Here is a 19,142-nt window from a genome sequence, read left to right as displayed (position 1 = left end):
GAGGGTGGCGCCGCTCTTGGCTGGGCTTGGCTGGGCTCTGGGAGGGGTGGCCGCGCGGGGCGGAAGAGCGCCGTTGTTGCTGCGGCAACAAGGAGTAAACAGAGGATCGGCGGTTGGGCGCAGGTGGGTGCCGTTGAGGGGCGTTCCCCCCATCCCCCCCCCGGTGCTGGCGAGTGTGGCGGGGGGTGCTCGGCTTAGGGCAGCGGCCCCGGCTCCTCTCGCGGGGTCCTGTCGGGGTCGGGACGGCGGCTGGGCGCGGGCACACCCTGGGCAGCGGCAGGCACACGGTGTGTCCCCCTGTCAGGTACAGATACGCGTACGCAGATGAGCGGGCACACCCGCAAAGGCACAAGTACACAGACATCCCACCTAGACAGGCACAGAGACGTGCACAGGTGTACAGATACCCCTCTCAGACAGGCACAGATTCACATGCATACACATACAGTCACCGAGGTGCATACACATATGCACCCTCACACTCTCTGTCTCTCAGTGGACATCCCCCCCAGACAGGCACAGATGCCCACACTGGCACAAGTGTACACATGCCCAGAGAGGCAGAGGTGCACGTGCATACACACACACAGAGGCACAGGCACGTACACATAAAGGAGCACACAAGAATACAGAGAGGCACACACATGGACGCACAGATGCATATGCTTGTATAGATGTGGGTGGATTTGGAAGAGGCCCCGGGGTGCATGTGGTGTGGTGCATCACCAGCCAGCATGGCTTTGTCATGGGCAGGTCTTGTCTTACCAATCTCATCTCCTTCTACGACCAGGTAACTCACCACCTGGATAAGACATAGGAGGTCACCATTGTATGCCTTGACTTCCAAAAGGCCTTTGATCTGGTATCCCATGATGATCTCACGGGAAAATTGGAGGATTGCGGGCTTAACTGCTCAGCAGTTAGGTGGGTAGGAAGCTGGCTGTGGGGTAGGACCCAGAGAGTTCTAATGAATAGATCTGTGTCATCTTGGTGAGAAGCGGCTAGTGGTGTCCCTCAGTGGTCCGTGCTTGGTCCAGTGCTTTTCAACATCTTTATCAATGATTTGGACGTGGAGGTAAAAAACTCACTGACCGAGTTCATGGATAGTACCAAGTTATGGAGGAGCGTGGTCACGCTAGAAGATAGGCTGCAGATACAGGCGGGGCTAGACAGGCTGGTAAATTGTGCGGATCGGAACTAGATGAAGTTCAACGTTGAGAAGTGAAAAGTGCTCCATCTGGGGATGAAAAATCCCTTGCATACCTACAGGTTCGGTGGCACAAAACTGACTAGCACCACAGCTGAAAGGGACCTAGGAGTAATAATAGACCATAGTATGAATATGAACGTCAGTGCGATGCTGTAGCCAGCAGGGCAAACAATACTCTGGCATGCATCAACCAATGTATCTCATGCAAAACCAAGGAAGTGATTCTTCCACTCACATTGATGAGGCTGCAGCTGGAGCCAGTTCTGGGTGCCACACTTCAACAAGGATGTGGAAAAGCTTGAGAGAGTCCAGAGGAGAAATACCCGTATGATCAGACATTTGCAAGGCAAGCCATATGAGGAAAGGCTGAGGGACCTGGGTCTCTTTAGCCTAAAAAAGGAGAAGGCTGATAGGGGACTTGATAGCAGCTTACTGCTACATCAGGGAAATACATAAGGGCTCAGTGAACAACTGTTCTCCAGGGCACCCTAGGGGAAAACCAGGAGTAACACCTGGAAGACTGTTTCAGGCTTAACACTAGGAAAAACCACTTCACAGTTAGGGTTTCCCTTGTGCGAATAAGTAGTACTGGGCTTTTAAAAAATGATTACACCACATTTCTAAACCAGCAGTGCCTTCTAGATTGTGATGATGGTCTGAAATGCTTTGATGTTTCTGATCTTCACAACATAAGCTAATATGCAGGTATGACCTGTGTGCATATTGTAACTACTGATAAACCAAGGATGCTGTCAGCTTCTGTTTTGTATTAGTAGTTTCAGTGGCCAGACGTTCACCTGAAAGAGTTCTCTGTACCCAGAACTCAGATCTCTTGTTGTCGCTTTTAGGAATTTAAGCCCTGTAGTTATTTATTATGTTTTTCACAAGTCTCAGGCTAAGATACATTTGGTAATTAAATGACTATTGGAAGAGGATCTTTTTATTTTGTCTTTAAACAACATGAATATATCAGTTAAGTGTAAGCACTGACATATTTCTTTTATCTTTAAAGTGCTTATGAGATATCCTACATCTTTTTTTTAAATTTATAAATAAGAAAGCAAGTGTGTTATTTTTCTGGGCTAGGGTTTCTGTGGTGGTATGTCATTAGTGTAATTAAGTTTCTTGAAATATTTTTGTCTATGGCAAAAATGTTTAGATTATGTTTTGCCTGGAATGACCTGGTTTGTCTGGGATGATCTAGTTGGGGATGGTCCTGCTTTGAGCAAGGGTTTAGACTAGATCAGTGGTTCGCAACCTTTTTTGTACCAGGACCCATTTGTAAAACATTGATTGCCAGTCTCAACCCAGTGCCCCTCACTCCCAACCCACTGTCCCCAGGTCCCAGCTCCACAGTGTGTGGGGCAGGGGGTGAGTTTTTAGGGGCCAGGGAAAGGGACATGAGGGGCCCCAAGCAGCCCTTTCCAGGGTGGCAAGTGAAAAGTCGTGGTTTCCCATGTTTTTCTCCTTTAAAAGAGAACACATTTTTAAAGTTTATTTGTAACTATTTCATATATTTTTGCAACCCACGGGTTAAGAAACACTGGACAACTAGATGACCTCCTAAGGTCCCTTCCAACCCTAATTTTTCATGATTCTATGATTCTGTTTTACAAAGATAACTTTCATTTTCTGTCTATATCATACTGCACCTATTGCCATGTTCTGTCCTCTCTACCTGAGCTTTATGGGTATTTTTTAAATTAAAGTTTAGTAACTAGTATTGTGCATAGTATTACAATGATATGTACTCAAAAAGTGCCTTCTGCAGTTGAAAAATGTCTTTTATTTCTTTTGCCACCATTTAGAAAACAAACAGGAGCAAAATCTCAAGTATCATGTACATTACTTTAACATGGAAATATGATTTCTGTAATGTTTTCACATGGATGTCTGAGACACCCACCACTAAAAATGAGGGGGGAACCTATAAAAATAGAGGGTATATCTTTAAAAGTTAGTGAAAGCATCCCTTAGACCAGGGTTGTCCATCTTCTAAGCCCCTGGGGGTTGTATACCCATCAGGCCACATCAGTGGGGGCTTGTGCACTACATGCCTGTGAGATCCCTCACAACTACACTGCTCCCATGCTGGTGCTCACTGCTGCACTGTGCACTCATGATTGCTTCCACCCCCCTCTGTACCGTGCACCATAGGCTCACCCTCAGCTTCTTGCACTGCTGCAGAGCCCTGCTGAGTCCTCAGTTCAGCCCCTTGTGGGCTGCCACTTAGACAGCCCTGACTTAAACTAGTAACAGACAACTTTTCTGGGTGGCATGCCACAAGTGAAGGCCCAACCTAACACCAAATATTGCTCTGACCCCATCTCATGGAGGTGTAGCTGGTAGTTTGCATCCCTGGGGCACCAGAATGGAGGCAGGGGGGCTCAAGCCTCCCTGCAAGACCTGGTGTCACCAACAAGAGCCAGGGTCTTCTCTGATCCTGCAGAATCCAAAGTGCTGAATTAGGCTGTGGAAGCAGCGCAGAAAAGGCTTTTGGCAATGACACCTGACAGCTCCTGCAACAGCATCCTGCCTCCATCTCCACTTCACCCCACCAGAGGCTGAGTCTCCACTGTCTCCATGCCAGTGCCTCCATTTATTGAGCACCAGGGCTCACATGCCACACAAAGCAGTTATGCATGCTGCTTGGGGCATGCATGCTGTGTGTTGGCTATCCCTGCCTTGTACCATTGGGTCTGTCTCTTTATAACTGCAAAATATAATTCTGTAAAAAAGAACATAAAAAATTCCAACATAAAATATGTCTTAGACTTGGTGTTACACAATAAGTCAAGGAAAGAACTTTTAGAACTGTAGTAAGGCTTTGATTTTAAAGTAATAAAAGTCAGAAGATCCATACCTTCTGCAGCATAATGTAAATTGCAATTTAAATCAGCAAGCAAGAAACCACATTTAAATAAATGATTTTAAACATGTTATGTACTTTTTAGCCATTTTCATAAAAAGAGATTTCAGTTGGTTGGTAGCCATTAAGTCATGCTGATTTGCAACGTTTTCACTAAATTTCATGCTACTATTGCCTTCCTAGGAGGATACGCTATAGACCAGAGGTTGGTAATCTATATCCTTCAGGCCAGATAGGGCCTGCGGAACCTTTGATCCAGTCCATGGGTGTGGAGCTTTGTGGGTGTTCGTCAGCAGGGAAGGGAGGGAGCTTTGGCAGCAGTTGCTCTCCCTGTCCTGCCACAGAGAGAAGCAGTAGTTACAGAAACTGTCCTTGCTGTGCTGCTGCTTCCTTCCACTGCAGTGGCAGGAGCGCTCCTTGTACTGCCACAGAGGGCAGATGTGGCGGCTGCTATCTGTTCACCTCCGACATCAGCTGTCATCCAGTATGCACTTTGAAAAGGTTGCCAACTGCTGCTATAGACCCATTTTAAGAGGTTTTTTTGGGCGTAACACATTTATTAAGGCTAAGTTTTGGATATCAGTATTTGGAGAAATGATACATGATCTTTCTTATTTACTAGATTGATTTTTCTGATTGTTTCTGAATAAAAATTGGAATGCAAACAAAAAGGCAGAAAGCCAGCTTTTTAGAACACTTCTGTTCAATTAATAACAAACTTGCTGTGTACATAAGAAGAATGTTTATCTAAGCATATTTTCCACTAAAATTCAATTGACTTATTAGACAAAGGAGTAATTGAACTGAACTGTTTGTTTCCAGTCACCATATCCTAAATGACTTTAAAACTACTCTCACAGCCTCTCTCACCTTGTTTTATTTTTAAAAATGAAGAAGAAAACAACCGTTTTTGCTTTTTTTAATTCATCTAAGCTGTTTCTCAATTTAGAATGAATGAATTATTGACCTGAGATAACCCAAATAAAGTGAAATAATTCTTTCCACACTTGCAGAAGAGGCTAGCCCTTTCAGAAGTTGGTTATCGTTTCCTAAAGCTATGGTTCAGTAATATGACTTTTCTTAAAACTTCAACAACCAAAGTGTATTCCACAGGCAGGGACATGCGGGGAGTGGATCGCAGCCCGGGCCTGGCCCCAGCTCCAGCCCCATATTGTCACTGCCTCAAGATCCTGGCCCTGGCCCTGCCCGCAGCTTCCTGGAGACCCCGGAATTGTGGGGCGGTGACAGTGCAGGGCCAGGGCAGAACCACAATGCTCTCCACACATGCTCATGCCCACACAACTGGGGCTCTGGCCCTTGCCCTGCCCCTGCACTGTCACCACACGGCAATCCTGGGGTCTCCCTGGAAACTGGCTGGGAGCTGCACAGGCAGGGTGTGTAGTGAGGCAGATAGGATGGGGCAAATGGGGAGAGAACTGAGTCTGAGGCTAGAGCGGGGATCTTGGCAGTCTCACCCAGCAATAGTAATAGTGTGGGGCCAGGGCTGAGGCAGAGCCATGATCTGCTCCCCATACACCCCTGCCTGTGGAACCAGCACCCATCGCAGGTGCATGTGGGCAGTGTATTGAGGCTCTGGTCCAGGTTCTGGCCCTAAACTGTCACCACCCCAAGATCCCAAGGTCACTCTGGCCTCACCCTAATGCCTCGGTGCCAGATACCCCTCTGCCTGGATAAGCATCTCTGCATGGGTCCCACCCCCAGCAGTGGGTATGAGGCAGACAGGCTAGGGTGCCTTGGCAGCAGAGCTAGGTCTGGCAGCTGTAGCTGCCAGAAGGAGCCACAGCTGTTGGGGCTTCTGGGAAATGAAGTCTAGATGCCACACCACCCCAACCCAGGTAGGTGCCTGGGGGTAGCAGGACAGGCCTCATGTCCCATGGCTTGGGCTGTCCTCTCACACCTGGGCTGGGCACAACTGCGGGTCCTGCCATGGGCCAGACAAAATCCATTGGTGGGCCAGATCTGGCCCTCGGGCTGTATTTTGCTCACGCCTGCTCTACTCTGTCTGAAGCTCATAATTGGTGGGGAAAGGGGAGGCATCTCATTAGCATGAATAAGCAGAGAATGACATAAGTGACCATGGTTTAAAATTCATTTATCAAATCATCAACTTATTTTTGGTATGCAACAGATCTTCCTGTGTGCTGTTCCTGATTTAACTATTTGCCCCTATGTAGGTGGAAGAAAGTTTTAATGCATGTATGACTTTTTTTTTTTCACTTCAGTTAGATTTCCCCTCCCCACCAACTATGAGGAGTGAGTTTGAGTCATGTGATCACTTAATTTATTAATAAGATCTAATAATATTCTCTATTACTTCATGTGACAGTCATGCCACAGCCAAACAGATGGTCATTGGTTTTCATATTAGAGGTTGAGTTTGGTGGCCTGAAGATTGGGAGAGAAAGAATTTTTTGCTTAAAGTGATTGGAGGTAAGAAATATAGGAGTAGACCCGTGTATGCTTTTATTACAGGTACTTTTCAGAGCAGAATCTCATTCCACTTTTGAAGAGTTAGCTGGAGAATATTTGAAATTGGATTGTCACTGGGAAACTAAACTATATTCTGTGAGTAATTTAGAAAACTTTGTTTCCTAGATGCGGATAATTGAGAATGTTGTGAAGACAAAAATCATACAAGAATTTTCTGTAATTATGTGTTGAATGTTAAGAAAGTGCACCTTGAAGAAGCTGCCATGGAGGAGATTCCAGTTAAAGTTGCAGTAAGAATAAGACCTCTGCTTTCCAAAGAAATTCTTCATAACCACCAAGTGTGTGTGAGACTAGTCCCAAATACACAGCAAGTTATTATTGGGAAAGACCGGGTCTTCACTTTTGATTTTGTGTTTGGCAAAAATTCAACCCAAGAAGAAGTTTATACAACTTGTATTAAACCTCTAGTGGTGTCTTTGATTGAAGGATATAATGCAACAGTCTTTGCTTATGGACAGACAGGGTCTGGAAAGACTTATACCATTGGAGGAGGGCATGTTGGTAAGTTTTGAATGTTTTCTTTTTGTGGTTTCATTTCTATCATTTGTGGCTAGTGTATTTTCGTAATCAAATTAAATGAGGTGTATAATTTTTAAAGAGGGGAGTTATGATACAGGAGATAGGCCTGTTAAAAGCCTCTGGGTCAAAGTAAGAAAGGAGAACAGCCAGAAAGATATTATGGTGAGTATCTGCTATACACCACCAAACAAAGATAAGTAAGTTAATAGAACTTTTTTCAAATGACTAATGGAAGTTTTTAAATCAGAAGACCTGGTTCTTAGGGAGGACATTGATGATATTGGCTGAGAGAGTAACACAGCAATGCACAGGCAATCCTGCCAGCTTTTGAAGCGTGTTGAGGGTAACTTATTGGTACAGGTGTTGGAAAGTCCAATTGGAAGAGAAGCTCATCTCATTTTGCTGCTATCAAAGAGAGGAATTGGTTGAGAATCTGAAGGTGATAGAGTTCAAGATTCTAAGGAAAAGAAGGATGGGAAACAGCAAAATAAAGACACTGGACTTCAGAATAGTAGACTTCAACAAACTCGGGAAACAGGTGGGCAGGATCCTCTGGGAGGCAAGCCTGAAGGGGGAAAGGAGTTCAGGAAATCTGGTTGTACCTTAAAGAGGCCATATGAAGGGAACAAGAACAAATGATCCTTGAAGGAGAAGTCTAGGAAATGCAGCAAGAAATGAGCCTGGCTAAACTGTTAACTTTTCAGTGAACTGAAACTAAAAAAAGAATTGTACAAAAATGGAAACTTGACTATGTTACTAGGGAAAAATATGCAAGTATTGCATAGGCAAACAGGGAGAAAATCAGGAAGGCCAGAACATGAATTGAGATGTAGCTAGTTAGGGACTGTGACAGAGGCTGAAGGAGAAGCAGCCTGCAGGTATAGCAGGGACCAATTAAAGAGACACCTGACCAGAAAGGGGCCAGGCTTGAGCCATATAAGCCTAGGGCCTGAGCTGGTCAGGCAGTTGAGCCCTGAGAGCCACAAGGAGAAGAGCTTCTGGCAGCAGGGCTCTTAGCAGAACAACTGAGTTGGGTAAGCTGCATAGAGACCTGGAAGGCATAGAGCAGGTCTGAGAACGGGCGGGTGAGCCCACAACCTGCCTGGGAACAGGAGTCTATAGCCTGGAGAGGCAGGCCTTGGAAGAGAGAGGCCAGGGAATGAGGGCAGAGCTGCAGGCCCCCAGAGGGAAGGCGAGTGTGAGCAAGGCCTGGGGCCAGGGCCCATAGCCCATAGAGAGGGCAGAGCGTCAGCATGGCCCAAAGAGCCCAGCAGTCTAGAGCTTAGGAGTGGCAGGTTCTTAGCAGGACTTGGGAGCCCAAAGTTCTCAACTGGCCTAAGAAGGGCCAGAGTCTAAGGAGACTGAAGGTCAGGGACCACAGCCAAAAATCAAGTGGGCTAAGGAGCCTATGGCTCAGGAGGGGCAAGGACTAGGGATGGGAGCTCATGGCCCAGGAAGGGCATCATCTGCAAGGCATGGGAGTGGGTACTGGAGAGGATGGAGCCCGCAAAATTGGCCCTTAAGACAATGACCACAGATGCTTGTGGTCATGAGAGTGAGACAAGGCTTGGAAAGCCCTGGGGCAGCCTCCCTTTTCTTCAAATACAACAACATCAAGGTCTGGCAGGAAAGTGAAGGAGAGATTGCCCAAGGAGAGTCGTAAGCAGACAAGGACTAAGTGGCCAATGGGCATTCCGGCTCCCCCTGGGATGAGCACTTGCTACAGGGATGTAAAAGGCAAAAAAAAGAACACTCTACAAGTATGTCAGAAGTAAAAGAAGACTTAGGAAAGTGTGAGTCCATTACTATTGCTATATTCCAGAGAGCAGTCTAATGTATGGTACAGAAAAAGCTGAAGGATTTAATGCAGGTGTAGGCAAAATACAGCCCGCGGGCTGGATCCAGCCCATGGCAGATTCCATTTCTCGGCAGCCCCAGCAGCAGCAGCTCCTTCTGGCTTTTACTTCCAGATCCACTCCTCCTGCACATACCACTGGCTGGGTGGCTGGGATGGAGTGTGGCCAGGAGTGAGATGGGTGGTTGGGGCTGAGGAGACCTTGGCAAAGCTGTGATCAATCCACTACCCACATGCCCCTATGATGAGCACAGGGGGCCACAAGCCAGCACCTGCAGAACTCCCACAAGTCTGGAAATTTGGTAGATGGGGAGTAGTGGTAGTGGTAATTGCTGCCACTCTGGAAGCCATGACAATACTGCAACCGCTCCCCCACTGCCAAATTTCTGGACCGGTGGGAAACCCCACAGACCAGATGACACAGCCCTGCAGGCCAGATTTGGCCCAGAGGCTGGAGGTGGAGCACTACTAGCCTACAGTAGCAGAAGACTAGGTTAGGGATTACTTAGAGAAGTTGGATGTTGTCAAGTCAGAAGTCAGCACACTAGAATTACCTTTAGGAATTGGCTGAGGTAATTTCAGAGCCCTTGCTTAATATCTTTGAGAATTGTGGCAGCCAGGTGAAATCTGGGTGACTGAAAAAAAGCAAAAATAACACCCAGCTGAAAAATGGAAGAAGTGGGATCTGAGGAATTATAGACCAATAATTCCAGTGTGGTTCCAGTTTGATACCTGGAAAGATCATGCAGCCGGTCATCAAGGAATCTACTTCTAAGCACCTGGAAGAGATTAGGTCAAAACAGATCCACTTTGGCCACTTGGATTTTGTTGTCATCCTGTTCTGCCCTGGAAGGCACATAATTCCACATGTGCTCCTGCAGTATTAGGTGCAAAAAACCTGTGACTATAATGACTGGAGGGCGAGGGAGAAAGAGTGGGGTCCACCTAGCTTTTTAATTTAATAGCCTTATGATTAAGGGACTTGCCTAAGGGATGGAAGACCAGGTTCTAGGTCACTGTCAGCCTGAGGGGGTTTGAAGCTATATCTGTCTTCTAGGGTGGTGCATTAGCTGACAGACGGTGGGCCAGGCAGAATCAAGAGTGCTCCTCTTCTTTTGTTGAAGTTAGCAGCCAAGAGCAGAAAATACAAGGGTTTGCAAAAAGAGCAAGCCAGGGGAGCCTGTATAACTCAGAGAAACAGACACTGCTCTGGAAGAGAGGGTGCTCTGGGTTGAGTTCCCATTCCTACTTCCAGTTCTTTTTTTTTATATTTTGCATTACATAAAATAATTATTGGATAAAAGGAGAGATGGTTGGGTTGGATAGCGTCGTATGGAAGACAAAAGGAATAGGATCTAAAAAGCCATATGAATGCTACTTATCCACCTAAAGGGGTGTTGAAATTTTAGCATATTTCATTTTTGTGTGGTTTTCTGTCTCACTGATTAATTTTTTGTATTAGAACATTGCCCTGACTCTATTACAGTAAATAATTCTAACAACTGCCTGTGTAGCACAGCATGCTATGATCTGCCTACATCTTCCTATGATTCCCTATCACAGTATCACTGTATCACACAGTACTAGCACGGCACTACTGACCATTAGGGATTTACCCAGCTCGAGGGTGGCTGGCCAATGTCAGTGGTTGCCATTTTCAAGGGCTTATCATGCCCCCCCATGCCTCTGATTGGCTGAGGAACCCAGGTGGTTCCCCACCCCCCACTGATTGGTAGAGAGGGCCGTTCATTGTACAGCCCTGCCCCTTACTGCTGATTGGTGGAGAGGGGCAGGGCTGCATGACAAGCAGCCCTCTCAGCCAATCAGTGGCAAGGGAGGAGGGGGGCATGGTGGCGGCCATCTTGTCTGCTCCCCACTAGGGAGCCAGCATTTTGTTTTTAGTAAATTTTCTTTTCTTTGTGAATTTTGTGGAAATAGTCCAATTACACTATTTCCACAAAATATGTGCAATCACAATTTGGGTAGGTCCCTACTGACAAGTTATGTTTTAAAAGGCTACCTGAAAATGCAACTATAAACTAATATATTCTTCTGGCCAAATATGAGATAAGCTATTCAAAACACGGGTTCATTCTAAATTAGGCTGGACCCAAGATACCTGAGAAAAATGGTGCAAAAATGAGATGCTGTGTTCATGGATGTTCAGTTTCAATCAGGGGTGACCAGCATATGGTCCATTGGGTGGCCCTGGTACTTAATATTGATTTCAGCATGGAAGCTGTGTCATTCAGCCTGTGGGGCACCCCACAGGTCGAGAAATCTGGCTGTGGGAAAATAGTGGCAGAATGAATTGGTGTGGCTCTAGGCTCTGCTGCTATGCATCCTGCTGCTAAGTTTCTGGCCCCATAGGGAGCCCTGTGAGCCATGAGATGATGCAGCCCCATGCATTATATCATGCCTACTGGGCCCAATGAGTTGGTCTCCTCTGACCTAAATCAATACCAAATTTGAAATGTGGTAGATAGCAGTTTCATTCTGTATTGGGTCTACCTTCTAAAGAAAAATCATTTTTCATAAATAGCATCCTGTTTTCGGCAAATGGAAATTCACTTGTTCCTTTATTGGCAAAAGAGGTGTCAAATACAAATATTAAGTTTATGCTTTTAAAACTGCTGCTTCCACCAGCAATTAATAGATGTTAAGAAACTGTCTCATGAGAAATGTAAGCTCAAAACTGTGATACGTTTGATCACTGAGTCACCATTTTACCTTTGGCCTTAAATTAAATGCCAAGGCGTTATTAGAACTTGAATTTGATTTTCTGTTATGGACTATAAACAAATATTTAGCTTTTTGATATTGTGAGTCCTTGCAAGAATTAAAATTCTTCATATTCATTTGTGTATTGATACAGTGCATCCATTGCATGTTTCAGAATGTTTAACTTCATATTAAAGGTATATTGTCTGCAAGCTCTGATCACATCTTTGCTTATATTTTAGCATCAGTGGCAGAGGATGAAAAAGGTATCATTCCACATGCTATCCAGGAACTATTTCAGAGCATTTCTGAAAATACTAATATTGATTTCAGTGTAAAAGTATCTTATATAGAGGTCTACAAGGAAGAACTCCGTGATCTGCTAGAGCTGGAGACCTCTATGAAAGATTTACATATTCGAGAAGATGAAAAAGGAAATACAGGTAGAGAATCCCATTTCATTTTTAAAAAATATTAAATTTGTTTCTAATCATGTGTAAATGAAAAATGCCTTGCCTTTTCTTGAAAAGTACTTCCTCATTACAAGGTTAAGAGAGCAATTTGTTTTAGAAATTTATTTTGTTTTAGAAATAATTTTTTATCAGTAAATGCAGAGTTCAGTTCAAATGGTCTGAGGCAGTCTTGTATTAAGTGTTTGAAAAATCAAGGAGTCAAATACCACTAGTGTAGGTACCAGATTACAGTCTTGGGTAGGTGTACAATGAGATGAAAGTCCCAGTGTTCCTTCACCCTGTTCCCTGAACTCCCATTCTTCCACATGCTTTAAAGCAGGGGTGGGCAATTATTTTGGGCAGAGCGGTGCTTACTGAGTTTTGGCAAGCCATCCAGGGCTGCATGCCAGGCAGCCAGGAGCAGATAAATATTTATTTTCTAAATTTTTTAGGCCAGCTAGAATGGCCTGGTGGGCTGGATCTGGCCCACCAGCTGCATTTTGCCCACCCCCACTTTAAAGGGACCACAGTGACTTCAGTAGCCATTATTTTTACCTGAGTGAGTGCCTTTGGCTTCCCAATCTGCTTATGCTCGTTTCAAGGTAAGGAATCTGTGCTTCCAAAGCAAGTCTCTGTGCCTCCAAAGCTGATAGTTTATTAGCATCTGGAGCCTTATGTAGAAACTGTTTGTTCAGTATAAAATGAAATGAGAGAGAGGAGAAAGTGGTGATAAGAGAAGCTTCTGGTTTTGTTAGAGGCTATGGAAATGGATTAAATATATGAAGTGCTTTCTTCCATCCCTGAAGGTATTTTTTTCCACCTACATTATTCTTCATTTTCAAAATGTTGTATTTATTCTGGTGTTAATGTTCCACTGCATTGAGCTAGCATGGCTTTCTTGTCTATAGCAAAAGGTTTGCTGCACCAGCATAAAGGGTTTTTTTTCTGCAGAACATACTGTAGCTGCTTAAGGAGGAATTAGCAAGAATGCTGCTGGAGGACAGCGGGCAGTGGTCCAGCAATGAGTTTTAAAGTGTTGCACAAGGAATGTTTGCTGGTCTTCAAGACAAATTTGTAAGAATGTAATTTCTAATTAGCCTCAGTCAAACAGATACCCTCAATACATAAGCTTTTTTGTTAATCTCTAAAATCCTAGGCAAAATCTTTAATAATAATACTACCACTATTCTTTTCTGCTAATCTATTATAGATGGTCCAGTTCTATAGAACTATAGAAAACTTGAAAACTGTTCATAAAATCCATACCATCAGAGCAGCACATTATAGTATAGAATAATAGAAAATTAGGGTTGGAAGGTTCCTCAGGAGGTCATCTAGTTCAACCCCCTGCTCAAAGCAGCACTGTCCCCAGCTATATCATCCCACCCAAGGCCTTGTCTAGCCAGGTCTTAAAAATGCCCAAAGATGGAGAGTCTCTGGGTAACCTGTTCCAGTGTTTTCCTACCCTCCTAGTGAGAAAGATACTTCTAATAGCTAACCTAAACTTCTCTTGCTGCAACTTGAGACAGTTGCTCTTTGTTCTGTTATCTGCCCCCACTAAGAACAGTTTCACTCCATCATCTTTGGAACCACCCTTCAGGTAGCTGAAGGCTGCTATTAAATCCCCCCTCAGTCTTCTCTTCTCCAGTCTAAATGAGCCTAGTTCCCTCAGCCTCTCCTTAGAAGTCATGTGCTCTCTAACACAATGTTCTAGTGATGATCAAGGAACCTATTTTAACTGGAAAAGCACACCCTCTGAACTGATATTTCTCTCACTTGTTCTTAGCTCACAAACAACTTTTGAAATTCCATATGCCTGCTTTTAAGTTTTTCAAACATGATAACTATTTAATGTGGTAATGTGAATGCTGGCACATAGAGCCTGATTTTTTAGAATAGGGGTATCTTGGCCTCTACTTCTTCATGTACTACTTCTTATGAGCACAAAACTGCACATCAATATTTTAAGCTATCGGTAGTCAGAAAGTTAAAATGAATTGTTCTTGCAGGGAGCATAACTTGGTCCAGTTTCCTATATGAAATGAAATAGAAACATCAGCAGCCTTGGGTCCAATCCTGAAAATATGCATTTGAGCCATTTTACGTAATAGGTACTACCAGCTTTCACTGGTAAACTGTTTTAAGTAGTTTTAATGTGAATTTAATACCAGTTCTGATGTATTTTGTTGGTGAGTTTATGTAAATTAGCTTGACCACTGATGACTTCTTTATGTAGCAGAACTAGCTTTCTGCAAACTTGCTGAGAACTTATTGTTGACCTATTATTCATGCTTTCTCTGGTTTGATATTTGAAGTGATTATTGGTGCCAAGGATTATCAAGTGGAAAGTGCAGATGAAGTGATGAGCCTGTTGGAAAGTGGGAATGCAGCTCGTCACACAGGTACAACTCAAATGAATGAGCACTCAAGCCGGTCTCATGCCATCTTTACTATTAGTGTTTGTCAGAAACAGCCTGCACAGTCTCAGAAAAATGTAGATGTCACACAAGATTCATCTCAGAGATCAATCCAGATGATTACTTCAAAATTCCACTTTGTAGACCTGGCAGGATCAGAAAGAGTGACCAAAACTGGAAACACTGGTGAACGGTTCAAAGAATCAATTCAGATCAACAGTGGCCTGTTGGCTTTGGGAAATGTAATAAGTGCTCTTGGAGACCCAAAGAGAAAGACTATACATATTCCATACAGGGATGCTAAAATTACTCGTATTCTGAAAGACTCCTTAGGAGGAAATGCCAAGACTGTCATGATAACATGTATAAGTCCATCTTCATCTGACTTTGATGAGTCTTTAAATTCCCTCAAGTATGCCAATAGAGCCAAGAATATTAGAAATAAACCAGTTGTTAACTACAATCCCGACTGGGAACGGATTGATGAAATGGAACTTGAGATCAAGTTGCTTAGGGAAGCTTTGCAGAACCAGCATGTTAGTGCAACGTCCCAGGCTAGCCAGGGATCACAGGACTTGAGTCAAGATAGGACTCGAATCAATTCTCTTGAAGACCAACTGGCCCAGCTTCAGGTGAAATGTTTCAGCTACAGAAATTGCATTGAGAAAATCTTCAGATTTTTAGTCAATTTAAATGATATCATCAGCCTAACAGGAAGTCAACAGGACAAGTTACAAGATTGGATCAATATGGTGCAGGAATTGAGGGAGGAAGCTCTTGCCATGCCACAAGCTGAGAGTGGAATTAGAAGTGATCAAGAAGATCCCCATCATATTACAGTTCTTCAGCTGAAGAGGGAACTAAAAAAATCCCAGGTATTTAATTAAGATTATTCATTTAAGTAATAATGGAAGAAAGGACATTCCATTACAAAACTTTAGATACTGAAAGGCTTAAAGCCATTAACTTTATTGCCTGCTTATCATCATAGGGTTCATCTGCTTTAATTACTGCCGCCTTGCAACATTTGCCTTGCTAGGTCAACCTGGGTGATTGATTTAGTCACCCATCAAAATAAATCTGTTTTCATTACGGGAGAGAAGGACATATACATTTTATAGGCTTGGGCTAGTCATAAAATGACAGTGTTTGTAAGCCTGAGTTGCAGAATGATGACTTCATACTCTCTCTTGCTTTCTTTCACTCCCATTTAGAAATGAAAATTGAAGTTGCCCAACTCTCTCAGAAATCACATTTTAAATCCCCAAAATCCCCCAGCATATCAGGAAACCCATAAACCACTGGTGCTTAATCTGTCTGGCCCCATGGGCTAGATGAATGGCATGGAGCCATTTCACAGGCTGGATCCCACACTCAGGGTCAGCAAGGCATAATACAGTATGGGGTTGGTGTGTGGGTTTGATCCATGACTACAGTCCAGCACACCAACCTGGCCTTGCATGTTGGATCCAGCCACAGAGTAGCCCTGTGCGGCAGATCCAGCTGCGGGTTGCTCTTGTGGGCTGGCCTAACCCCACATGCCAGATCTAGCTGTGGACCAACTCCTCATGCCCCAGCATGATTAACTCTGCTTCTGTTCCCTTGGCACCAACCTGGACTGTTGGGGAGCCCCTGGGTCAGATGACATGGCTCGACAGGTCAGATCCGACTCGCAACTATAGATTGAGCACCAGTGCTATAAATGTGACAACATAGGTATCTTACGGATTCTTATACCAAGTTGCGTCTGTCTGCCTGCCTTCTGGACCCATCACTGCAGTATGAGATTGCACAGGTCTAACCTAATACTTTTCATTAAATCTCTTCTTCCTCAAAAAAAGCGGGGTGGGGGGAGGGAAGCAAGCTCCTGCTTCTATTTATTGTTAGCTCCGTAGTTGACTGTGAGTTATGACACTTGAGGAAAAAAACTTGACTAAACAAGTTTCTCATAACTGTTTTTTTTCAGTTATCCTTTATTTACTGGTTTTCTAACCCAGCATTTCTTTGACACACGCTTCTGTGTTACATATCAGTCTCCTGTTTTTTGGTGCCATGATATTTCTTTTTAGTTCTCCTGCTGTGGTGAGAATTTCAAAGAAAGCATGAGATTCGCAGCAGGATTGTTATCCAGGAGGAGGTGACAGAGGAGCTCTCACGCTGATAGCTCTTTCTCAAACAGGCAGATAAGGTTGGAGCCTTTCAGCTCATAATAGTGCTAGACAACAACCTACTGAGAGAAGAGCTCTCAGCCACCTCAGTTATGACTTTTCCTCCTTCTCCCAAAATAATACATGATAAAAATACATACATTTTTTGTGGACTTCCTCTCTATATGATTAGTAGTGGCAACTTTTGCAAATATGGGGTTATTTTAACATGCCAGCCATGGGTAACCAACTAACTAACTAATTAAACAAATGCAAATTTAGCCAAATAAAATATTAATGCTGCAACTGAAGACATTTAAATCAACAGTTCAAAAGGTGACTTAAAGTACCATTAAAAGAATAAGCACATTGATAATAGGTCAACAGTAACAACCTAATATAAGTTTATTTATGTTAACACCTAATACACTTACTAAATCATAGAATACACAGCATAAGCTTTCTTTAAGCAGGGGGCTTACTTCGTCAAATGCTGATGAAGTAAATTTGTTGCTTATGAAGGCTTATGCTATGCATCTGATTTAGTTAGTCTACAAGGTGCAAATCTACCTTGCCTTCTGTCTGACTTCAGACTAACACACCCACAACTACCTCACTTTACTTAGGTTTGACACTGATGAAAGGTTTAAAACCTCTAACCCTAGGGTATTGTTATACCTTACACTTAGCACATGCTAACAGTATTTACAATGCTAGTGTTTGAGTGTTGAAGCAGTAAGAAACAATTAGGACTCATGGTAGAAGTGATATCTTTTATTAGACAAATTAGATTTTTGCAAAAAAAGGTCTTAATTGCAAGCTTTTGGACACAAACTCCCTTCATCAGGCATTGGAGAAAAGATTGTAAAAGTTCTCCTGGGTAGAAATGAAAGTTCATATTTCATAGGAGAGTTGAAGGTGGTAAAATCTCCTGTTTGGAAAAGTTCATTTTATATGCAGATTAGGCTCAGAGAAAAGTTGGAATAATCTGTCTACCTCAGTGTTGTTTGTTGGTAAGCAGGATGTATTCATCTAGTAAAACACATGCTAAGTACCATCTTGGTGTAATAAAGTTATGCCTTTTCCAGCAAGGAGTGCTCCAGATCGCATTACCGAACACCTGTTGAGCTGAGGTCAGACTGCTCCACTGAGGTAATATGATAAGGAGATTATAGCAGGAAAGGGGTGCAGGAGGAGGGGAGGCTGGGAACCCAGCAAATAGTTTTTGGGTTCCCACCCCACCCTCTGCACCATAGCCAACCAGTCCCAGTGCCATAAGGAGGCTGGGACCTATAAAGAGCAGTTTTTGGACCCCAGCCTTCTATACCACATGGGAGCCTGCTCAAGAGTGTGGTCCAGTGTGGGGGCCAGGAGCAACCCCAGCACTGCATGGGAGCTTATCCCAGCCCCTGCACTACATAGGAGCTGGTTCAAGATTCCTGTGCTGTGTGAGGGCTGGAAGCAACCCTGGTACTGCATAGGAGCCAGTTCAAAGCTCCCCTGTATTATGGGGGTTGGGACTGGCTTTTGTGTGGTGCTGGGGTCACTCTCAGCCTCCTTACTGTACCAGAGACTTGACCTGGCTCCAGTGTGATCTCAGGTGATTTTCAGGCTTGGTCTTGGGATCCCACATGAGTCTAGAACCAAAATTAGCTGATTTTCGGTCTCAGCTCTGAGATTAAACTGGAGCCAGCTCAAGACTCTGGTGGGGTACTACAATCTATATTTAGATCATAGTAAGCATTAATGTGTGACTGATTAGAAAGCTGTCTAGGTTGTATTAATGTTTACTAAGATCTAAATATAACATGTGCTACATGTAATCTGTAACAATAACCCTAGTGCCTGCTTACCATCAGAGAGTTTATTTGCTTTAATTACTACAGCGTTGTAAGAGGAATCTTTGCTTCCATGGTGCAAGTAGTGCAACAAAATCACATATTTTATGAGTTGAAGCATACACTCTGAATTCTGGTGCAGTTCATAGACTTTCTCATACCTATATAAATTCTGTTTTCAAACTACTTTTCCTTAATTCCTTTTAAAAAGGAAATAAGTGCTTCCAATCTTGTTTCCTTTTACTCAGAATTGTCTGCTGTCCCCTTTTCCCTCTTCACTTGGCCTTGTGGATTATTTTACCACCACCCCCCCCACCACCTTCACTGCTTCCCTGCCCACAGTCGCTCCGGGGCCAGGAGTGGGAGGGCGCGTGTATGTGTGTGCGTACATGCATGCAATGAGAGAGGGAGGGAGAACAATGAGGGAGGGCCAGAGTGTGTGTGTGTGTGTGTGTATACAGCGAGGGAGGGTTACAGTGTGTGTGTTCATAGGGCAGGTCCCACATGCACACCCCACTATACACATGTACCCACACCCCTCCTTGCACTGCCATACATGCAAACCATCACACCCACACCCCCTCGCACACCGCAGCAACCCTC

General features: G+C 44.0%; 1 protein-coding gene across 1 annotated transcript in view; it reads left to right on the top strand.

Annotated features, from left to right (window-relative positions):
- The first annotated feature begins 6,637 nt into the window (after nt 1-6,637).
- The window catches only part of KIF27 (kinesin family member 27), a 37,393-nt gene continuing 24,888 nt past the window's right edge, over nt 6,638-19,142 (top strand). Inside the window, exons 1-3 of the mRNA XM_019555335.1 lie at nt 6,638-7,091; nt 11,928-12,128; nt 14,453-15,429. Of these exons, the coding sequence (XP_019410880.1) occupies nt 6,794-7,091; nt 11,928-12,128; nt 14,453-15,429 (1,476 nt within the window). The 5' untranslated portion in view covers nt 6,638-6,793. The remainder of the gene's footprint in view (nt 7,092-11,927; nt 12,129-14,452; nt 15,430-19,142) is intronic.

Source organism: Crocodylus porosus, unplaced genomic scaffold (genome assembly GCF_001723895.1).
Source record: "Crocodylus porosus isolate Cpor-Errol unplaced genomic scaffold, CroPor_comp1, whole genome shotgun sequence".
Taxonomy (NCBI): domain Eukaryota; kingdom Metazoa; phylum Chordata; order Crocodylia; family Crocodylidae; genus Crocodylus; species Crocodylus porosus.
This window is presented reverse-complemented; position numbering and strand designations above follow the sequence as displayed.